The sequence below is a fragment of the Melopsittacus undulatus genome, chromosome 4 (assembly GCF_012275295.1).
Source record: "Melopsittacus undulatus isolate bMelUnd1 chromosome 4, bMelUnd1.mat.Z, whole genome shotgun sequence".
Taxonomy (NCBI): Eukaryota; Metazoa; Chordata; class Aves; order Psittaciformes; family Psittaculidae; genus Melopsittacus; species Melopsittacus undulatus.
In genome coordinates this window covers 70,431,367-70,453,929 of record NC_047530.1, presented here as the reverse complement: position 1 = coordinate 70,453,929, position 22,563 = coordinate 70,431,367, and the positions used below count along the sequence as shown (strand labels likewise).

Here is a 22,563-nt window from a genome sequence, read left to right as displayed (position 1 = left end):
GATACACCATTAAAAACCTATAGGCTTACCCACTGTCCCTGCATGTACACAAGCTTGAAGGGAGCTGTGCCTTCTGCACTCCTATGGGGAACGTATGGCTTGGGACATCCTGAAGACAGCAGGCAAAAGGCAGATTAAGGACAGTCTCAGTTTTTAGCCCTGACTTGACAAAAGTTTAATCACATGTTTTAACATTCAGCAGTTTTGTAGAAGTCATTGGCATTTAGATCACATACTTAAACCATACGGTCATTACAGCTCAGGCTGGAAGGGACCTAAAGAGATCGTCATTCAGGCAGATTCAAATATAGCTAACCACTTCTGACCAGTTTTCCCTAATTTGTTGTTTAAGTCTTTAGGGAAGGAGGTTTCCAGGAGGGTTTTTCATAATATTTAACGTCTCTGTGCTGTAGCCTGTAGTAGGTTTGAAATACAAATACATACAACCCTTGAGACTGGGTTGTATTATTCGAAGACCATTATCACATGAGCCGGAAGAGCAATTCTCTTTAAAAGAACAAATGTGCTGCTTTTGAGTTTTACATCTAATTTGTGCTTTATAGGCCTGTGGTCGTTCCTGTTCCTTAGACTCCAGCTGGCTTTCCCCTCTTTGGAGCAGTACCTAAACCAGACACATTAGTCAACCTGAACCTGTCTCTGCTCAGGTAGAGCTGGAAGCTAGCGGCAGCATTTTGCCACTACTAAATGGTGTCCCTTTTATTTCAAGTCATTACTTCAATTTGTAACAATTAGTTTGAGTTTTCTTGCTCTTCTCAAAAGTGCTTCCAACCCTTTATGGCTTGATTTTAATAGGTGCAAAGTTAATAATAATCTTCTTATTTTATAATCCAAGCGTTAATGAAAGTATTTTATGGTGCCATATGCTAGACAAACTCCCCTTGAAGTCCTTTTGGCTTCATGGTGGCCACTGAAAGCTAAACTCCTTTGCAATATGAAGATTAATAAGGACATACACATAAAAAAACAAAGCCTCAATTTCAGCCCTACTTTACTGGGGCTATACAAGACCATTTTAAAATGATCAATACAGCATTTTTCATTTTTATTCATGTTTTAAGAGAAATCTGACCACAGATTATGAAGTGCAATCAAATTTATTATAGCCTCTAGCCAGCTTTATAAACAAAACCATTAGTGAATTAGTTAGATAGCAAGGAAAAAAACGCTGTAACTGGCTTCCAATAGACTGACAGATGCATAATTCAGATATTTCTTAGTGAAAATTTCCAGCTGCATAGCTATCCTTTTATTCCAGCTATTATTAAGCTTTTTGTTAGAAAGATCAGTCTTCTCTATGAAATCTCTTGATTTTTAATTGTCAGGAATACCTTGGCCGCCTTCCTTTTGAAAGAACAGGCATTTTGGGTGCTGTCAAGGTGAAGAAATTGAGCTTTAAGTGAGGGATTTGAAGATCAGGTACCTCAACAAATCCCATGTTCATCTGGCAGCAATACTACTGCTACTCAGCTGAACAAAATGCTGATTATGAAGATTTGGCCCCTTTTTTTCTTTTTTTTTTTTTCTCTTTCCATCTTACATATGCAGCCTATTCCCTTCTCATGTGCAGGATGCTTAATTTTAATGTTACTGTCAGATAGCACTGGACCACTGCAGAGCTACTTTTTTATTTTTCCTTTGATTTTTAATTCCTCATGGAATTAAATATATCCTTTGTAGATGAAAACATATTCTCAGGGCTTGCCTTAATGGGAAAGCTGTTGTAAAAGTTTGGAAAGATGAGATGCCATTTGTAGTCCATCATATACTGTCAGAGGCCGGATAAGGATATGAGCTATCAAGCCAGAGGCTTCAGTTCTGTTTGGAAGCAGGAATTAGATGTAAAAATAGGTGCTCTATTGTAGACAAAGCGAAAATCAGGAGCGGGTCAGGATCATGTATGGGGCTGGAGAGTTTAGGTCTGTGACATTTACAGGAAACCCCTGTAGTGAGTTTTTCCATTTGGTTTCTCATAGTTTAGATATATAAGCCTTCTGCTATTTACATTTTGTTAGAATAATTCTATGCATGAAACAGTTTACATTTCTCTCTGCTTTTTAGCCTTTTCTTTCTAGACATTTTTGAAAAATAATACCTTTATAGAAAGTGTTGGGATGTTCCAGCTGAAACCAGGAAAGAAAGACACTAGTTTTGTTGTATTTCCCAATGTCCTTGCTTATAAAAAACTTAGTTGTGCATATTGACAAGCATTGAATATCAATTTTCAGTATAGGGATCAAAACATAAAATTACAAGGTTTTAGCACAGTTGAGTATTTGATTAAGCAACTTTAATTGTTGAAGAGATGAGATTTCCTAAGGACTGTGGATTTTTCAGCTTATACTTAGGTGTATTCATAGACCGTAATTTTGCAAATTTTTTCCTGTAGAGTCCTATAGCATTCAGATTGTGATACTTAAGTGCTTTCCCAATGAGTTGAAATAAGACTTTTTCAAAGAAAATAAGATCATGGTCATGGACAGTTTCCACCCTGCTGTCCAATTCTAATTAATTCATAGAATCATAGAATGGTTAGGGTTGGAAGGGACCTCAAAGATCATCTAGCTCCCACTGCCCTGCCATGGCAGGGGGACCTTCATAGAATCATAGGATAGTTAGGGTTGGAAAGAACCTTCAGATCATCTAGTTTCAATCCTGTTGCCATGGGCAGGGATGCCTCACACTAGACAATGTTGGCCAGGGCTCTGTCCAACCTGGCCTTCAACATTGCCAGGGATGGAGCATTTGCTGCTTCCTTGAACAACCTATTCCAGTGCCTCACCACCCTCTTGAACTTGAACTTACCTTGCTTCTCCTGTTTAAGTTTTAACCCATTATCCCTTGTCCTATCGCTACAGTCTCTGATGAAAAGTCCCTCACCAGCATCCTTGTAGGCCCCCGTCAGATACTGGAAGGCTGCTATGAGGTCTCCACACAACCTTCTCTTCTAAAGGCTAAACAGCCCCAACTTTCTCAGCCTGTGGAGGTTATGGGAGGTGCTCCAGTCCCCTGGTCATCCTCGTGGGCCTCCTCTGGACTTGTTCCAACAGTTCCATGTCCTTCTTATGTTGAGGACATCAGAACTGCACACAATACTCCAGGTGAGGTCTGACGAGAGCAGAGTAGAGGGCCAGGGTCACCTCCTTTGACCTGCTGGTCACGCTCCTTTTGATGCAGCCCAAGATACGGTTGGCTTTCTGGGCTGTGAGCACACACTGAAGCTGGCTCATGTTCAGTTTCTCATCAACCAACACCCCCAAGTCCTTCTCTGCAGGGCTGCTCTGAATCTCTTCTCTGCCCAGCCTGCAGCTGTGTCTGGGATTGCTCCGACCCAGGTGTAGGACCTTGCACTTGCCATGGTTAAACTTCATCCATAGTTAAACTTCATGAGGTTGGCATCAGCCCACCTCACAAGCGTGTCAAGGTCCCTCTGGATGGCATTCCTTCCCTCTAGCATATCAACAGAACCACACAGCTTGGTGTTATTGGCAAACTTGCTGAGAGGGCACTCAATTCCATTGTCCATGTCACCAACAAAGATGTTAAACAAGACCGGTCTCAACACTGATCCCTGAGGGACACCACTCGTTACTGGTCTCCAGCTGGACATTGAGCCATTGATCACAATTCTTTGCATGCAGCCATCCAGCCAGTTCTTTATCCACTGAGTGATCCATCTATCAAATTGATGTCTCTCCAATTTAGAGACAAGGATGTTGTGTAGGACAGTGTCAAACACTTTTGCCAGGTAGGTGATGTCAGCTGCTTCATGAATTTTCTTTCCATCTTAGGTCTTTTTTTTTAAGCCTTGACTTATTTTTTCCAGCCTAACCTGGTCCAATCACCGTGCCTATTCACACACAGCAGACAGCTGTGAGGTAGCATGCGGTAGAAAGGATAGAGCAAGAAGCACCATGTAGCCTGCTTATAATTTGGATATGCAAACTACTTTTTTTCTCTAAGCCTTAGGTCAGGAGAGCAGCTGAATCTGGCTTTAAGGAGATGTGCAAAGTACATTCAAAACCCATATGGAAAGATCTGAAATACTGAGCACCACAGTGGACTTTAAGGCATAAATATGAGCAAGCTATACCCTCACTTGCCTAATAAAAAGAAATGCTGACAAGAAAACAAATCATAAGGCAAATAATATTAATATAAGGAAATCTGCTTCATCCTGGAAGAACATAAATACAAAGCATGCTGTACTATTTTGCTGGGGGTGGGTAGAAGTTTCTGCTTTGTTCGTGCAGCAGTTCAGCTGTTGGGATTAGGAGAGCTCAGCTTGCAAGTGCTGCACTCAGCAACAGCTGCAGCTATTTTTGTTGGTTCAAATGCATCTAGCTGGGAAACAGCAGCAAATAAAAGACCTTGAACATACCCAGCAAGCAAAAGCATTTGCACTTCAGTTCCCAAGAGCTACAGTTGAACCAGTTATTATTTAACATGATATGAAGATATTCGCATTTCATAACACAGATTCCTGGATCCATTATTTCTGAATAATACACATATAGCAAAACACACAGCTAGCGAGAGCCCTCTCTAAAAGCATCTCTGTCATTACAAAGGTATCACTGTGCCCACAAGGGAAGTTCAACAGGAGGCACAAGCAACAAGCAACTGATCTGTGAACTGTGGACACAAGAGTTCAAGAAGAGCTCCTGTCCAGCTCCTAAAAGCTCACTGTTGCTGTGTGTTTAGGAAAAAGACACATCTCCAGAGTAAACAAAATATTTTTTACTTGCATAAACTCTTCTCCCTGTGTGTTCCCCTTCAGCTGGGAGCCTGGCCAGCTGCCTTTGAAGATCAGCAGAAAAAGCTCCTGACTAAGGTTTTTATGAGCACAGTGTCCAGACACTGAAAGTTCATGTTTGTTCAGGCACTTCCATTACATCAGTGAAAGAAATGTGGAGATTTTTGAGTGGCAAACACTGCATTGGCCAAAAAGAATGAAGGATAAAATAAAAACATAAATTTAAATATGAATTCAAAGATAAATATGAATAAATATAAATACGTTAAGCTCTGCTTTTGTGCCTTGGGTCTGTTGCTCTTTCATGGCTTTAGGGGTATACACAGATTACCATAGTTCCAGATATTATTTGTAACAGCTCATTGGGGAAAAAAGCACAATCATAGGGCTTCTTGGAAAACTCACAGCCATGCAAGACCTGTAACTCACAGGCATAACTTCTGAATGGGAATTCAGAAAGTCAGAAGTTCTTTGCTGTCTTCTAGAAGAAAATCATGCAGGAATAGAAGACTGGCCATGAATGAGGCAGATGCAGTTATAAAATAGCATATCCTCAATCTAGATATTGCAAGGTTCAGGCACGTCACTAATCTTCACTGAGCTTAATCCTTCTGTGGGGTATTGTTCTACATTCTGGTAAAAATGTATTAGTTTTTACAGTTTCTCAAGGTCAGCTTGTATCAATTCAGCTGTTGCTGGAGTTGCATGGAAATTGCTCACATTGCAGACTATATATAATACACATACATGACTTATGGTAAAGACAGGCAGAGAGAGGAAGGATAAGATAGAGCCACTTACTCTTTTTTCCATCAAGTTCTGGATTTTGTCTCATCAATATCCATTTTCCAAGAAAGTCTGAGAAAGCGCTAAGGTGTAGAACCATATTTATATGTACATGAATTACAGCTGTGTGAAAAGAAATAAAAATCAGGCCTTGAGTGTGCTGTGTATTTTGTAAGTTGCAGAAGTTTATACACCATAAAGCAAAGCGGAGCTTTTGGAATGGTTCCAACATTTTCATATAAGCATGGGGAGCCATAAGGAGAAGCCAGCTGGGGTCTAACAAAAGGATTTGGAAGAGCAAGAGAAGCTGGTTCTCTTCTCTGTCTCTTGTCCCCCTTCTTCTCCTCTCCGTCTCTCATTCTCCTCTCCTTTTGTCTTTCTGTTCTCCCCTACATTTGCATTTTGTTGCTGTGTCCTCTTTAAAGGAATTTCTGAAATGTGTTTTCAGATAGTGACCCACCTGTTTGGGTTTGCTCAGGAGTAGCTTTGCCACAATGACTCAGGCTACCAAAAAAAAATACCACCTGGTGACATGGAAACGGGGCACCGCACTGAAAACAGCCAAAGGCCATGAATCTGAGTGAATGGTGCTTCCTACACAACCACAAGGCAGGGAGAGGGCACCCATGGGGCTAGCATAGAAGAAAGTTGCTTGCTTCAACTCCTATCCACCCTTATGTTGTGGAGCTTCTTTGCTTCAGAGGGCTGGATGGATGTCACACGTGGAGAAAAGGAATAGCTGCTTCTTCACAAGGTGAGCTCATGCAATAGGAAGGTGCTAAAAGATGGAGAAGTATGGTTCTTCCAATGTAGCGCTGTCCAGTTAAAACCTGATGGTTGAAGATGCAGCCACGGCTCCAAATGTGACTGTGATGTCCCATCACCGTGGTGCTTGGACCAGAATATTTTTCAAAATGCAACTATATTTATATTACATTTCTATTTCTAATTGATATGCGTATCAACATATGCAATATATGTTTATATGCATTTTATATCTTTATGCAAATAAGTATCTGTGCAAAATGAAAACAACTATTTCTCATTCTATTTTGTTTCTACAATTGGCTTGTTTACTTACAAACAAAATTTCTCCTGTTATTTTTTCACTGTGATGCAGTTTATTCCTTGGGTCATAATCCTGCAGAATGACCTGATCTAATTAATTTTACCTCTTATCTCTCTGGCTTTATACATCACCTTTTTATGGTGGTGTTTGTATTTTATTTAACTGTGCTCCCTATTGCTTTTTATTTATTTATTTGTTTTGGAGAGAAAATGTATTCCTGTTCCACAACTGAAATGGCTTCTATCCTCCCCCAGAAGTTAATTTGTTACAGTGAGGGAAAGAGCTCAAGCAGATTCACCAGGAGGGAGTCTGACCAGTAGTAACTACAGCTTTACCAGTATTCACTATTTTTGTGATTATTGCACTGGAATAGATGGTATGAGACTGCTCTTGGTGTAGATTTGCTGTTCAGCCTGCTTTGTCTTTTGCGATCCATGAAATTTGGAAGCAGAATTGCAACCGTGGACCATGTGCCAGAGCTCAGTGATGAGATGGATATCAAACTGAAAACTGAAAACATGTATGAAAGTGGAGAGAAAGGGATGGAGTATATTCAGTGCTATAAATGTTATTTCTAATTTTTCCCTGCCTGTATTCAGCAGATACCTGACTCAATATTACTGTTCTATGTCAACATTCCAGTGGCCTTGATGTTTGCTCTTACAATCAGTGAAATTATCTCCGAGAGATAATCTCCAAGAGAGATAATCTGGGAGATTTTAACACTGATGAAAAGGCAACGACTGGGTAAGGTCAATGCAAGGAAAGGATTGAAAAAAGTGAGAAGGGACCAGAAATTCTTTTAACCTGTAAAAAAAAAAAGGTTGAGAGAGATGGAAGGTGGTAGCTACTCTGTCAGCTGCTCTTGAACAAGAGGGATTGAAACCCAAGGCTCAGCAGGTCTCCACTGAATCAATAGTCCTGGGGCCTTTGAAATACAAGACGTTGCTTGCAAGTGAGTGAACACTAATCTTGTGAGCTTTGCGGCATGGAAATCTCCTTTGTAAAATGCCATCCAAGGAAAGCTGCAATCTTTTTCCTTTTCTGAACTGTCTGGGAGATTTTGTAGTGGGTTTCCTTGGGAGGCTGAGCTTCCTTCCCAGAATATCCCTACCTTTGAGCCAAGAGTCAAAATCCTTATGTCTTCTGTGGCTCTCTGAGCCATTTTTCTCATTATAATTGAAAGGCAGGGTGTTCTTAGCAGCCCTTCTCATCTTCTCAACATTAATCCTGTTTGGTTTTTTATATTAAATATCCAGGTGACTCCTAGATATATTTTTCTACTTTTGAAATGAGATTGGTATTAAACACGAGGGGTTTGGGTTTTTTTCTGTGAACTACCAGGAGCTTAATATTAAAACTTGTTCTTTGCAAGAATAATATGAATTACCTGGGGCTCCCCAGATTTGCATCATTAAAGAAGTCCTCACAGTCACCTCATTTGGCAGGAACACCAAAGCAAGGAGAGGATTCATGCATGTTGAAGAAGGAGAAGTCTGTAGTGTTTATCTTCCAGGTGAACAACCAGGCAGTCCAAAACTTCAGATGTTGTACCTCAGCAGCTTATTTTGGTGTATCAGCACATTTAATGCAAATTAATGACCCCATGCTCCCAGACTCTCACATATCTTCTGCTTTATGAAGCAGGACAGGAGTGGGAGTGGTAAATGGATCTAAATTCTCCGGTGGCATTAGGTCAAAGTCTTGCATTAGCTAATTGTAGCCACCTGATCTATATTTAAACATTTGTGGCACTGATGACACCATCAGATGCCAAATAAAACCACTGCCTTATGCTTCCTTATAGTAATTTTCTTTTCTGTACTAATTTTGAAGCTATGTAAGTATGTATCCCTGAAAAAAAAAAAATAAAATCAATATCCTCTTTAATGAAAGACACAAAAAAATAGGTAGTCAGAATCCATAGTGTTAAAGTGATAATACCATAAAGAGGCACACTGGGATTTATTCATAGTACCCTTTATTCTGTAATATTGGAATTTATTCATCTGAGCCTCCACCAGGTTGTTGTGTTTATTTTTAACACTGATGCCTGGTACAGATTAACATCAGGAAATGTTTGAAGTAAGTTTAGAGTGCTAAGTACTTTTTATTTTTTTAATGTTTCATGTTCAAATTGACCAATAAATTTGCTACTGGAGCTACTTTCTTGGTTCCACTGCTCATTATGATTTGTCAGTGGACCATCTGACCTTAAAAAACACAGATGGAAAGAAAACAAATCTGATCTGTAATACCTAACAAAGTTTTGCACAGACTTATACTTGAAATAATTTGTGTGGCAGCTGATTATGCTTGTCCATTACCAGATGCACAGGTCTGATGGGAAACCAGGCAATCTGGATTACCATCAAAAGCAAGAGGTATAAGTTCTCCAGAAGCATGTGCTTGGTCATACTAAGCTTTAATCTTTTTTTCTTTTCTTTTTTTTTTTTTTTGCAAACTTTGAAATGTTTTGCTCAGCCCAGATTTTCCCTTAACTTTCATCATGTCTTCATTCTGTGTGTGCCACTTCACTCCTCTTCCTACTTCCCTGAAACAGCCTGTTTTGATTTAGATAGAATACTACCAAATAATTTAGTTCAAACAGTTGAACTGAAGTCCATGTGCCATTTATTCAAAATAGGGGAAAAAAACCAAACCAAACACTAATCCTAAACCCAAAATGATTTTATTCACTTTCAGTCTGCCATAAATGCAAAATTCCTTTCTGCTCTGAGATGTGGTCAAGCCATATAACAAAGGCAGCATCATGTAGCACCAGTTTGATAAATAACTTGCAGCTCTACTGCACAGATGAAGAAAAATATTTTTATTTTATGTGGATTGTTTAAGTCTTTGCACCCTGTCTTCGTGAAGATTAAATGGCAAACACCAGCTTCATGCAAAGATAATAATTATGAGTCCCTGTGTGAAATACAGAACAGTGCCTTTGGAAAAAGAAAAGCTTCATGTGGGCTTGGAAATACTTGTGGCTGCAGGAAAAATAAGAACCCACAAATCTGAAGATCAAAACCCCAAGTGGTTTTAAAAGAGATAGAAAAATGCATGCAAACATGTATACGTATTGAAGAACTTAATGATGAAAACTTTGGCCATACACTCTCATTTATTAATGGGTTTTTTTGTCTCACTTGTGGTGATTTTGGAAATCTCTTTGCCAGCTGGGAATCAGCACTTGGAGTTTGAGTTCCTTGAGCTGTGTCTTTGTGGACATCAAAATACCAGTCTGATTCCTGACAAAGATGGGTTACTGAGGATACAGTCCTTCTTTGCATTTTCCTTGTGACCTGAGCCATTACATTAACAAAGCAGATGCAGAGGAAACTATTCAAGGTTATGGTATGCAGCCTGGGAAAAACATGGAAGATGCCATGTCTCATATCAGTCCATATTTCTGTTACCAAAAAAATATATAAAAATAGATATCATATTAAATAAATTGTGATTGCATGACTGTTGTCTCCTAACCTAAAAGGCAAGCTGGATTTATGGTGGGGCTTGACAACAGACAAGCCACTCGTCTGCTGGCAGAAGCCAAATTCCTAAAAGAAAACCAAAATAGAAGTTGCCAAATGACATCTCTTACTATAAAGAGGCAAAGCATTTAACTGGCAATGTTGCTGTGAACAGCTGCTGGGGCAATTTAACAAACTAAGAGGCCTGTTAGGTCAATGGCAAAGTTCCTTTCTCATTTGGTGGCGACAAAGATGGTAAGGCCAAAATGAAAGGATGGCTGCCTTCCAGCTCTCTTTGAGATGGGTACCAGTCCCTCACGGTGGGCTGGGGATGGCTTGGGTTCGAAAGTTACCAGTGTTACCCTGGCAAGCAAGCAAACAACTTCCTTCAACCTTGTTTTGGGAAATAAGGCTAAAAATAGGTTGCTGAGGGTTAAGGTTGAAAGTAGAGACATGACTGAGCAGTGCTGTTGAAAAGCCAGCTCTGCTCATCCTCTATAAGCATCCAAGAACTGCATTTCCTTGCCAGAGCCTGTGCATTTGTTACTAGCTATAGAAAAAGGCTTTGTGAAAGTTGTATGTTAGGTAGCAACATTATCTGACTTAAGGGTAATGCTGACAGCTGGGTTTTCCCTAAACACATGGAGTTTTAGAAATAGTTTTTCAATTTAGCAATAGGCCAAGTATTTAGAAATCTGTTCCATACTGAAGTGAAGCTGATGGCTGAAGAAGTGAGAGGAATTATTTGAAGGTAGGGTGGCAGGATTACTGCATTCCCATGCAGTTGGACTGTCACAGTTTGGCAGAGGGATTTGCCTTGCTTCTAACCATTGTGTTTGTCTGCTTTACTGAAGGTCCAGTTGAAAAGTGAAGAATCAAAAACGTTTGCCATGAAAATACTGAAGAAACGTCACATTGTGGACACAAGGCAGCAGGAGCACATCCGCTCAGAGAAGCAGATCATGCAGAGCGCGCACTCGGACTTCATTGTAAGGTACCATCCCTCTGCTTTACGTGCTGCCACAGAGGAGTGAAACACAGCTGATCTCGGGATTTCATAAATACATATAGGAATAATGCATTCATCACAACAAAAACTCTTTAGCCGTAGCTTTCCTGCAAGGGACTGCAAATACAATACATAGAATAAAGTCTATTTCAGGCAAACGTGAGATTATTCTGCCCACGGGGGATATTTACCCAAGCCTAAACTTAACTCCTGTCTTAACTGATTTGTGTTGGCCCCATGCCTTGCTTACATGGCTTTGTGGCTCCTGGAGCAAGCACACCCCCCAGCCTACAGCCTGGGCAGAGCTTGCTGATTTTGGTGGGTGATTCCCCATGTAGATATATGCACCATGACTTGGTATTGACCCTGCTCAAGGTTAATTTTCCTTTTAATTCTTAATTTCTGAATTTTTCTTCCCACAGAGGGAAGCTGGAAGGTAGGGTTTAATCTTTTGAGATCATGCACTGCCATATGAATAAAAAGTTGTAGCCAACACTTCTCTCTAGGGCGAATTAGATAAATCTAGTTCAGCATCACTTGACTCATCATGGGTAAATGCATGAAAGCCATATCACTCCACCAAACCTAAGCCAAGGCAATTTTTCAGTCAATGAAACCAGGTTCCAGGCATTTTTGTTTTAATACTAATAGCAAAGTTACCTGACTCTTCAAGGATTGTGAGTATCTGTCAACAGGAAACAGAGATTGTTCTTTATATGTTTTAGATAGGATAAAGACAATGAGTGGTATGAAACTCTGGCAGAGCAATGCATTTCACCCAGCTGGAGGTATCTAAAAGGACAGCCTCTCATTTAAGCCAAGGATACTTAGTCCCACCCTCAAAGAGATGCCTGAAACACTTGCCTTTTGCCAGAGAGCAACCCTGCTCCAAAAAATTGCTACAGAGAGACATACTAACCTAGGGGTGAAACCAAACCCCTGTGATAAATGCAAAGGCAAGCATGTGGCTGGGACAGCCACCCATCGGTCTCTAGGGGGGTGTTTCCTTCCTGGGCTGATCCCTGGGATTCCCCCAGAGTCCACAGCTTTGCCTCTGATTCATGGGTGACAACTGCAGCCCAATACCCTATGCAGCTGCAGTTTCCTTCACTCTGTAATATTCAATTCACAAACATGCCCCTGTTACTTAGGCTAGAGCCAAATATATCTTGTGGGCTATTTCAGCCTATAGATTTATCTTCTGAAGCCTGCACCGTCTTGTGATGGAGATATAAAGGGAGATGAAGTGTGGGGCTAGCCAAGTGGAGGGACATTTTGACATCATTTCCAGAAATATCCCCTCCTAAATAAAAACCTCAAGTCTGTAAATGTTTCTTAATGGAGCCACTGATATTCATGGCTAATGAAATAAATACTTCTTCATTCCCACTTTTTATTCTTTCAGCAGGCAAGTGAAAAAATAATGGGTTATATCTTTTCCTTCCATATCATGCAATTCCCATCCTTTACAGTAACAAGCTTGCCTTAACTATTTTTAATACCCATGTAAATCCTGCACCGGGAAGGGACTTTCTAAATCATAAAGTGCTTTTGCTGTTCCATGTGCTGTAGCTAGAGAATACCTGGTTTGTCAAATTCCATGTCTGCTTTTCCCCCTCACTTCTCTTTTTGGACATTTATGGGAATTTTGTCTTATAGTTACTATTCTAAAATCATTCATAACCTGCTTATTACCCTTTCTTGGACCAGCTCAGATAGTATTTTTCTGGGTGCTACAGGCAGAAATATTATCATTTCAGTAGATTAATTGTATTTCAAAATGCTGGGTGAAAGGTGAGTTTAAAATAGCCTTGGAGCAAGGACACAATGTCTGGGATAACAGAATGGGGGGAAAAAAAATCCCAAATAACTCTATTTTCTTAATTCATTATGAAGCGGTTCATTAAAAATCTTTGAAGAATAGTTCAGTTTGGTTACTAAAATGCATTAAACCAGGCAAAAGAAGCAGAAGAGGCCAAGTACTACTAAATAAAATTTACTTTTAGATAAACTAAGAATCTCAAGACCAAAATTATCTGGGTTTGGTAAAGGGCCAAACAAGTGTCGAGCAGTGGATGTCTGCGTTGGATCTAAAAATATTTCAATGAATAATAAAAAATAAAAAAATGGATTAAAATATTGTGACATTTCAAACTGAAGACTGCTTGATTTGCTGAAATAGCATGATTTCATCATATATAAGCTTTATGATTCCATTACAGTTGATAAACAATATTTTTTAGGCCAAATTTGATGCACATACAATTTTCTGGAAAGCAATTTTTCAGCAGGACTACCTTAACTAGAGAAAGTGCCATATTTCAGTAGCATTTAAATGAAACATATTAGTTGCTCACATTTTGGATTTTTATATATGTATGTTTTCTGTAAACATTAATCTGGATTAAATATTTACTAAGATAAATCATGTTTTGTCCAACTGGCAAGAAATAAGATTTTTTTTTAACTCGTAAATTTTAACCACATGAAATGGTAAGCAGGTTTGTTCCACCTTTTTCCAAGAAGCACGTTATAACTGTGGTTTTAAGTGTCACATAGGTAATACTAGAGTAAGAAAGATCTGAAATACTGTTTTGCTTTGGCTTTCTTCTCATGGTAGCAAGCAGAATATTTAACTACATAATATTTCTCATGTAGACAATATTCATATTATCTACCTGAGCATATTCAGTACCCAAACTCCTGTCTACATCACAGCTGTAGCTGCTAGGATCTTTGCCTTTTAAACATGGCAAAAATAGAGTAGGTAACTGCTGCTGTGTGCTGGATGCTACACAAACACAGACAGAAAACAAATGCTGCCTAGCATTGTGATATGCAAGCCTATCGGAGTCAAGCTGTAGCTGCCCGGATGTTTTGCAGTGTACTTTAATTTAATATTTAACTGTATGCCTTAGAAAGGAACATACCCTGCTGTGTTTTCTCCCTCGTCTATCACAGCTCAGTAACATGTATTAATAACTAGATTTATCACTAGCTGGGAAGAGCTAGAATTTGAAAAACCACCTGTTTGATTTATATCATGTTGCATTGGCCCTTCAATTTTTAACTCTTGGTAACTCCCATGAATGCAGCAATTGCACCATATCCCTCAGCATCCCCTTCTGCTGTGGAGCTTGGATTTTTAAAATTGATTTCTAAACAGTGCAGCTGCAAAGAACCTTTCCAGTATCCACCTATAGCAGGCTTGTTTCTGCAGGCAACTTAAACTGATACACCCACTCATGTAATAAGTACAGAAGTAGTTCAACATTAAAATTAAGTGAACCAGCTAATACTGAATTCCCTTTTTTTGTTTTCATAATTTTATAATTGCATTTCTTTAATATATCATATTAAACACACAGCACGGATTTTGCCACACATTTTAGATTGCACTTGAGGAAGATGGGTTCATAAAGCCTGGTCCATCTAGCTCTTTAGGCAATTTTTGTTCCATATTGAGTCCCTGGGGGGCGGGGGGGAGAGCACTTCACAAAAGGATACCTGCATGTCAGCAGGTTCTCTTTAAACTCTACCACATCAGTGGGTTTATGTTCTGTAATGAATTACAAATTGGGCAGCACTCCTTTGAAATGATTAAGACCGCTGATCTGCCCCTGGACTTCATGGCATGAAAGAGATGATATGGATGTTATAAAAAACAGTAGGAAAACTTACAACCACATCTGGAGATTCAAGTGTCAGGTTACACCATTAGAAATGGCAAATTTTATATGTAGCACCCAGAGTAGTTGTGACCTCTTCTTCTGAGGTCCACAATACACTTCACCACTCAGATGCCCATCCTTTTCCATTGAAGTATTTCCTACCAAAGAAGAGACATTGAAATGATCTCCTTAAATGTAGCACTAACTCTGAAAGATAGTTTTAGTCTTGTGGTGCTTCCTGGGATGAAGTGTATGGTCTGTGAGAAGTGGGAATGCTTGATGTCTTCACTTGTATAGTGGATTTATTTATGATTTTGCTTGTCAACAACAGGCTTTACAGGACATTCAAGGACAGCAAATACCTGTACATGCTGATGGAAGCCTGTCTAGGTGGAGAGCTTTGGACAATTCTCAGGGACAGGTGAGTTGTAAGAAACTATTGTCCTACAAAGTGGAATATTTTCTCATATGCCTCTAGATAACCAAACATCTTTATCTTTCATGGTCAAGATCTGGATCCTACCATGCTATGTGTATTTATTTAAGATCCCAGAAAGGTGAGGAGCTATTTGTGTTCCTATGCAGTTGACTAGACACAAAGTGAATCCAGTTATAACTGAGAATAAGGACAGATTTAGTTTGTATCCAACATGTACAACGCTTTATGTAAGCAGAGACTTGTCTGGAGCTGCTTTGTCATGGCACCTCTGAAAAAGTACAGAAGGTAGTGGCAGAAGTGATGGTAGTCACGTGATTAATTGCATCTGTGACAAGTCTTTGACTTTCTTTTCTCTGTGTCTTCATCTCTAACAGGAACCCCTAAATAGCAGGCAGCATATTTTAATCAAAATAATTATTTAAATTAATTTTAATTACCTAGAACAACAACCTTTTGCAACCACAGAAATTACAGTTGTGTTCTTGGTGCCCATGCTATCATTTCTTGCATTTGGAAGCCTGGTGGGAGGCTCAGGCACCTGATAGGGAAACATGACACTCTCTTAAGAGAGACTAAGAATTTGGGTACCATGTGTGATGGCAGAGAGTGACCCTCCAGGCATTTCAATAGGCTCGATGTTAAAGCCAGTCTTGCTGCATTCCTGCAAGACACACTCCCAGAGTTAGTGCCCTTCTAGTGCCTTTAGGCATTGCTGCCTAAATGGCCATTTTAGACTCTGGATTTTGTAAAGCAAGGCCCCAAGGCAGCACTGGCATCAGTGAGACTTCACAGTTGCAAATGAAATCCATGAAGAAGTGCCTTTTCAGGGTAAAAAATACAGACCTCTTCAATGTAATCTAAAAAAATCACAATTTCCCATCCAAAAGAAAGACCTGCTTTTTTCATCTCAGTGTTTGCTCTGCTGCCCACCCTCAGTAACTGTAAATAGCAACATCTACCTCTTTCATGGAGGCACTGTCATAAATAATATCTATTAATACTTCTTAATATTTATGACACAGTCAGCTGTGACAGCAATGAGCAGGAGGAAATCAATAGTTCTGCATAGGCTTTTAGTCCAGATATCACATAGTACATGAGGGCCGCTCATCAAAGTGGGAAACAGGATCGTGCATCAAGTCCTCACTCTGCAAGGAGCACTACACCATCAGGATGCAGAAGTGACATGGAAAAAAATAGGAAAGCATGTAATTACATACCACATTGTAATGCACAACCAAATATTGTCCTGGTATTTCCTGCCCTGGGAGGTTTTGACCTTGCAGTGATTGGTTTTGGTTCTGTGTGAGTAGGTGGCAGGTGGGTTGCACAGGTGTATGAGGGATGTGCACATAATACATCCTCCATGGGGCAGGAAAAGGTGTGGTGAATTGCCTGTAACTATGTAATAGGCTCATGATTGGAACACAAATTTAATTAAATTTGGAAAGTGAAAGAAGTGCATCCAGAAGGCTGACCGGAAATCAAAGATTAAATTATTTTTTAATTACCTAGAATGAATTATTTTCAATTCTTGCTTTTCCTAACAGCACACTGTCTCTGGACCATTAAAACAAGAAGCGTAGCAAAGGTAGCAGTGGCAGCTCATATTTTTCATTGTCTTGGTCAGAGCCTGATAATTTCATTGTTAATTCTCTCAGCTTTAACTTGGGGTTCTGCTGCCACCTAGCTTAGATGTGCTTCTGAGCTCAGCCAGTTCCCACCGCCAGCTCCTGGTGGGCAGGGGGATATGGCACAGTTTATGCTGAATTTGCATTTAACACTTCAAGTCCTAGCAACTGTGATTTTTCTGCCTTTTGTCTTGGTTATAAATATTAGTACGGGAGTTCTTGATCTCTACAGCTCAAAATATCTTTACACCCAAAAGTGAAAGATTATGATAAAAAATCACCTTTTACTTGCAAGATAATGATTTGTAAATTTTAATTCCACAAGATAAAACTATAAAATGAAACCTAAAATATTTCAGATATGAATGTTTTGTATGAAGGTGGATTGAGGGCAGAGATGCTAATTTTAAATACGCAAATCATAGAATCATAGAATAATTTGGTTTGGAAGGGACCTTAAAGATCATCCAGTTCCAGCCCCCTGCCATAAGCAGGGACACCTTCCACTAGACCAGGTTGCTCTAAGACCCATCCAGCCTGGCCTTGAACACTTCCAGTGTGGTCCATCCATCAATCCGTCTCCAATTTAGAGACAAGTATATTGTACAGGATAATGTCAAATGCCTTGCATAAGTCCAGGTAGATTACATCAGTCACTCTTCCCTTATCCCATCATAGAAGGCCACAGATTTATCAGACATGATTTGCCCTTAGTGAAGCCATGTTGGCTGTCACCAGTCACAGTCTTATTGTCCATGTGCCTTAACATAGTTTCTAGGAAGATATGCTCTATGATCTTGCTTGGCACCAAGGTTAGACTGACTGGCCTGTAGTTCCTTGGGTCTTTGATTTTTTTCTTCTTTAAAATGGGGGTTATATTTCCCCTTTTTTCCAGTCAGCAGGAATTTCACTCAACTGCCACAGCTTCTCAAATATGATGAATAATAGCTTGGCCAAAGGTGAGTTTAGCAACAGGCACTTTCCAGGTGTAAGAGTGATTCTACTGAACTGTATAGAGATATTAACAGTAGAGCGAAGTCAAATCAGGGAAGATATCTAATAATTTTATCCCCTTTTCTCTCATTTTATGTAGAGGTTCATTTGAGGATTCGACAACCAGGTTTTACACAGCATGTGTGGTTGAAGCTTTTGCCTATTTGCATTCCAAAGGGATCATTTATAGGGACCTCAAGCCAGAAAACCTCATTCTGGATCATCGAGGTTATGCCAAACTGGTGAGTGCCTACAACATCTGGTTTGTCAAAAAAGTCACTGCTACTAACTGATGTTAGGGTTAGAGGAGAACACGGGATTAGCCACAGAGGGTCAGAAGCAAAGTCCTCCCAGTTTAGAGTCCTGTCTCTAACAGTTGCCATCAGTAGATGCTGATATGAGATCAGGGCATGGGTGTTGTCACCCACCACCAGGATATTTTCCCAGCCTCCACCAGGCTGAGGCTCAGGGTACAGTTGATCTGGGAAACACTAATTCTGGCTTAAAATTCAAATCTATGTTCCTGAAGTGGAAAACTTTTGGAAACAGCACGAGGAGACATCAACCTAGCTGTTTTGAAGCTACTGAAAGATTAATAGTTAACTTGAAAATAGGTGTATTGGTGGGTGGGAGAGCAGGAGGACTTGCGTCTGTGGGCTTTAGAGGTGACTGGTGAAACAAATTTTGTACACTATTGTTTCTATGTCATGGCGTTTCTGTAAGCAATTATAAATTCATTCTTAATGGAAAATTAAAATGTTATTCATGACTCTGTCATGTCAAGAAATTACCACTAATTGCTCTGGATGGTGTTGCTGAATGTGGCCAGTGTAGCTTCTTGCTTTAGGAGGGCCACTTGTATTTTAGCACTGATAACACTCCTGTCTAATCTGTGCACGCTTCTCTGGGAAAACTGCATAAGGCTCTGACTGAAACTGGTTTTCCCAGAAAGTCATGGTCCTTCTTGGTGCTGCCCCCTGCAAGAGCCATCTCCTCAAACCAGGATGGCAGTATGTACAAGACTTCCACCCCCCAAACTAGGGAGTTCGTGATGAGTTTCACTGTGTTGCATTATTCACTCAAATTACTTTTTTGCCTTGAAAATGAATGCAGAAGTGCCCTGAATGTAAGGTACATGCCAAATGGCCAGGTGATACCATGGAGAAGGGGAGAAGAAAAGAAAGACTTCCCTTGGTAAGAGGTGCTGGAGGATGTGAGCACTTGGGAAGCCATGGGAAGCAATACACCCCTAAAAAGAGCTGCATCCAGGAGGGGCTGATGCCCTCCCTGAGAATCACAGGGGGCCAAGGTCTCTGCTTCTTGTCTTAAGGACTCTTCCCTGCCTTTGGGAAGAGAAACTTGGGGGAGGTATCAGCAGCTAGGAGCAGTAAGTCAGATAGATCATCATCATCATGGACTTCTATAGCCTGGTGGCAGCCGCCATGTTTCACTGTGACACTAAACCTAATGAATTACATCAGAAATTATCCTCTACAGCATTTTGATAAGGCTGGGGAGCTCCAGCAATTTTTTTGCTTAATAGAAGGCCATTAGGTGCAGGACTGTCCTCTCTGCTGCAGGAGGATCTGGATGTGGGTGCCTTCTGGTCCCATCACTGCCCATCAGCTCTTTAGACATTTTTATCTCGCTTCAAATATGTCCATGATAGCACAAGAAGTGTCCCAGATCCTTTGTGAGACTGTGACCATGTAGGACATTTTGCTCCTGACTAGTGAAGGTGTAGGAGCATCTCACAGCTATGAAGAGACAGCAGAGTTTGCTACAGACCACAGCTCTTGACCGTCACAGCACCGAAGCAAAGAAAGGCAGAGGGGTAGAGCTAGAAATACAGTCAGCCTATGAATATGATCTCTGCCTGGTCTGAAAAGAACAGCTTCAGTTCCCAGTATAATTTGATTTTCCGTACTTGCTGGTGCCATAGGAGCACTGCTATAGGGACATGCTGCGTTTTGTCATCCCACCAGCACATTCTAACAGTCTCAAGCAAACTGGGAGGACACTTGTTGTACTGCATTGCTCTTTAGCCTGGGAGAGAAATCTGAGCTTTTCAGTAGCTGCCAAAATGGTCAGTATTTAGCCTAAATAGTTCCTTGCTCGGGTTAAAGCTGGGAGTTAAAACAAACAAACAAAACAACAACAAAAACACAAAACCAAAAATGAATGGTACAAAGATTCATCTCCCAAGAAACTCTTGGTGCCAGCATTTGTTCTTCTTCCTTCATGAGACTCTTCCTTTTATATTACAAAGGGTGAATCAGTTAAGAGGTCATTGCGGTTGCTTGGTCCTGGAATGACCCACAATGCTTTAGTTAGGAGAATATTCCCACGAGGAAACCTCTTTTCTGCTTTGCTTCACTTCAAGAGGAGCAGAGCACATGGCTGACATTCCCTCTCGTGCTCTGCCCTGATGGGTACTCTGCTCCTTTCTGCAGGTCGATTTTGGCTTTGCAAAGAAAATAGGATTTGGAAAGAAAACATGGACTTTTTGTGGAACCCCAGAGTATGTAGCCCCTGAGATCATCCTGAACAAAGGTCACGACATTTCGGCAGACTACTGGTCACTGGGAATCTTAATGTATGAACTCCTGACTGGCAGGTATGGGCATCGGGGCCGGCACCGTTGCTGAAAATAGATCCAAATATTTCTGCCATTGTCACCCTGATTAGGCAAGAGGAAGGTTCAGAGCTGGTGTGTGCTTGTAGCGACACAGCACTGTGCTGCTGAACCTAATAATTAGTTTTCCACTTTAAATCACAGCTTCAATGCAGACCTCTCAAAGGGCGAGACATGAGCAGGCTCTTTAGGAAATGTAAAATTGCACAAAAAAAGTTAGTTTGGGGCCTAAGTGAGCTGAACATGGTGGTGAAAGAGAAAGGATTTGCAGTTTAACTGGGGAGGTGCAGTGATGGAATGCTTCATGTCTGAAAAGGAGGAGATAGACCATGGGGACTTGAGTCCCTATATCCATCCCTTCCCTTACATGGTTTTGGATGTATATTAGTGCTGATGTTGCAGTAGAGGCTTCCTGGCACTTCCTAACATCATCCCCCATCACTCACTCCTGGCTTATCCTTTAGGGATGGACGTAAGCCACTATTCTGTTAAACTGTTGGAAACCTAGTTAACCTCCACTGAAAGCGCGTCATATCATTGTAAATCAGCAAGCATTACTCAGACCCTTGTTCCTCAAGCTGTTGCTACATGGGCCATTATGGAAAGAAGAGGCTTAGCATGTGCTGCTCTGCAAAACTTTACTCTCTGATACTTCCCTGTAGCCAACATTACTGAAATCTGGACAGTATTAGAGCTCCTTGACTGAGAAATTGTTAAGATTATAGAAAGCAAAGCATTGTTTGTTGTCATCTGGCCTTTCTTGTTTCAGGAGGGTGCTCTTTTGCTTTGGAGCCTTTTTTTTGTTTTTTTTTTTTTAATCAATCCTCCATGCCATTTTAAAGACAAACTTTTAATCTTCCCTATTTTCCTCTCCCCTCTGAAGTCCCCCTTTCTCAGGCCCAGACCCCATGAAGACCTATAACATCATACTAAGGGGAATAGACATGATTGAATTTCCAAAGAAGATTGCCAAAAATGCTGCTAATTTAATTAAAAAACTATGCAGGTAAGCACATGAATTATAATTACCTTGATCTTGTTTGCGAACAAATTAGGTGTTCAGAAGGATTAAGAAATTAACCAATTTGTTATTTGTTTTATAGGGACAATCCATCAGAGAGGTTAGGGAATTTGAAAAATGGAGTGAAAGATATCCAAAAGCACAAGTAAGTGTCTCCTCCACCAACCATCAGATCCAACCCACAAAGACGTGCATTTCAGACGCTTCAATTTTCTGCAAAATAATACTTGCCTTCTAGTATGCTTTAGACCCCATTTGAATTTCCATCAGACTTTTTTTTCCCCGGTGTTTGGTGTAGATTCTAACCTTGCCTCTGAACAAAATGCATTGCATATTGACCATTATGCTTTAGTCTAATGCAAAAGAATGTTTGGAAGTGATCCAGTTGAGCCACTGCCTGCTTGGACTTTTTGGTTTGCAGAATCACTTTCCAAGGTTTTCCTCAATTTCTGTCCTCCCCGAAGCCCAACACACTTTTCCCCTATATGTAATGTTAATTCCTCATCACTTCTGGTCTGACGGCAGAGTTGTTAAGTGATGTCTTACAAGTTCCTGCTGGAGCAAGATAAGAACAAGTTAATAGACCCATCACAGAAGCAGGCCTTCTCATCCATCCATGCTGGTCCTTCTCCCATACCCAAAGCAACAGAAGTGGATTGGATGGACATTTTGGGTGAATGGGTTGAAGACTCAGCTCAGGGCTCATCCACCCACCTAAGTTGCCATGGCTTGCACAAACCTAAAGTGCCCAAACCAGGAGGAGGACATCCCTGTGCATGCCCTTAGCTCCCAGTCTCATACAAAAAAAGGACATTAGAGGTCTCATATGGGATGGATTGACTCTATAGAAAGCAAAGAACAGCTACCAGGATATCTGCAGTGAGGAACAGTTTTCTGAGCACTGGTAATTTGTACTCGCCATGGCATCACCACTTGGTTGCTACACACGCTTCATTTTCAGTCCCAAAAAAACATATCTAAAGTTGACAGGAAGAATTATTAAGGCTAATTAGACAATTTGAAGATGATAACTGTGGGAGATGAAACCCACTGTTT

The 22,563-nt window shown here is 40.4% G+C and overlaps 1 protein-coding gene across 2 annotated transcripts in view; it reads left to right on the top strand.

Annotated features, from left to right (window-relative positions):
- Positions 1–22,563, top strand: part of PRKG1 (protein kinase cGMP-dependent 1) — a 479,219-nt gene that overhangs the window by 448,222 nt on the left and 8,434 nt on the right. For both annotated transcript variants that reach the window (XM_013130233.3, XM_005153712.4), the window contains exons 11-16: positions 10,963–11,102; positions 15,120–15,209; positions 17,952–18,093; positions 20,305–20,468; positions 21,370–21,492; positions 21,590–21,652. In XM_013130233.3, coding sequence (XP_012985687.1) covers positions 10,963–11,102; positions 15,120–15,209; positions 17,952–18,093; positions 20,305–20,468; positions 21,370–21,492; positions 21,590–21,652 — 722 coding nt within the window. The remainder of the gene's footprint in view (positions 1–10,962; positions 11,103–15,119; positions 15,210–17,951; positions 18,094–20,304; positions 20,469–21,369; positions 21,493–21,589; positions 21,653–22,563) is intronic.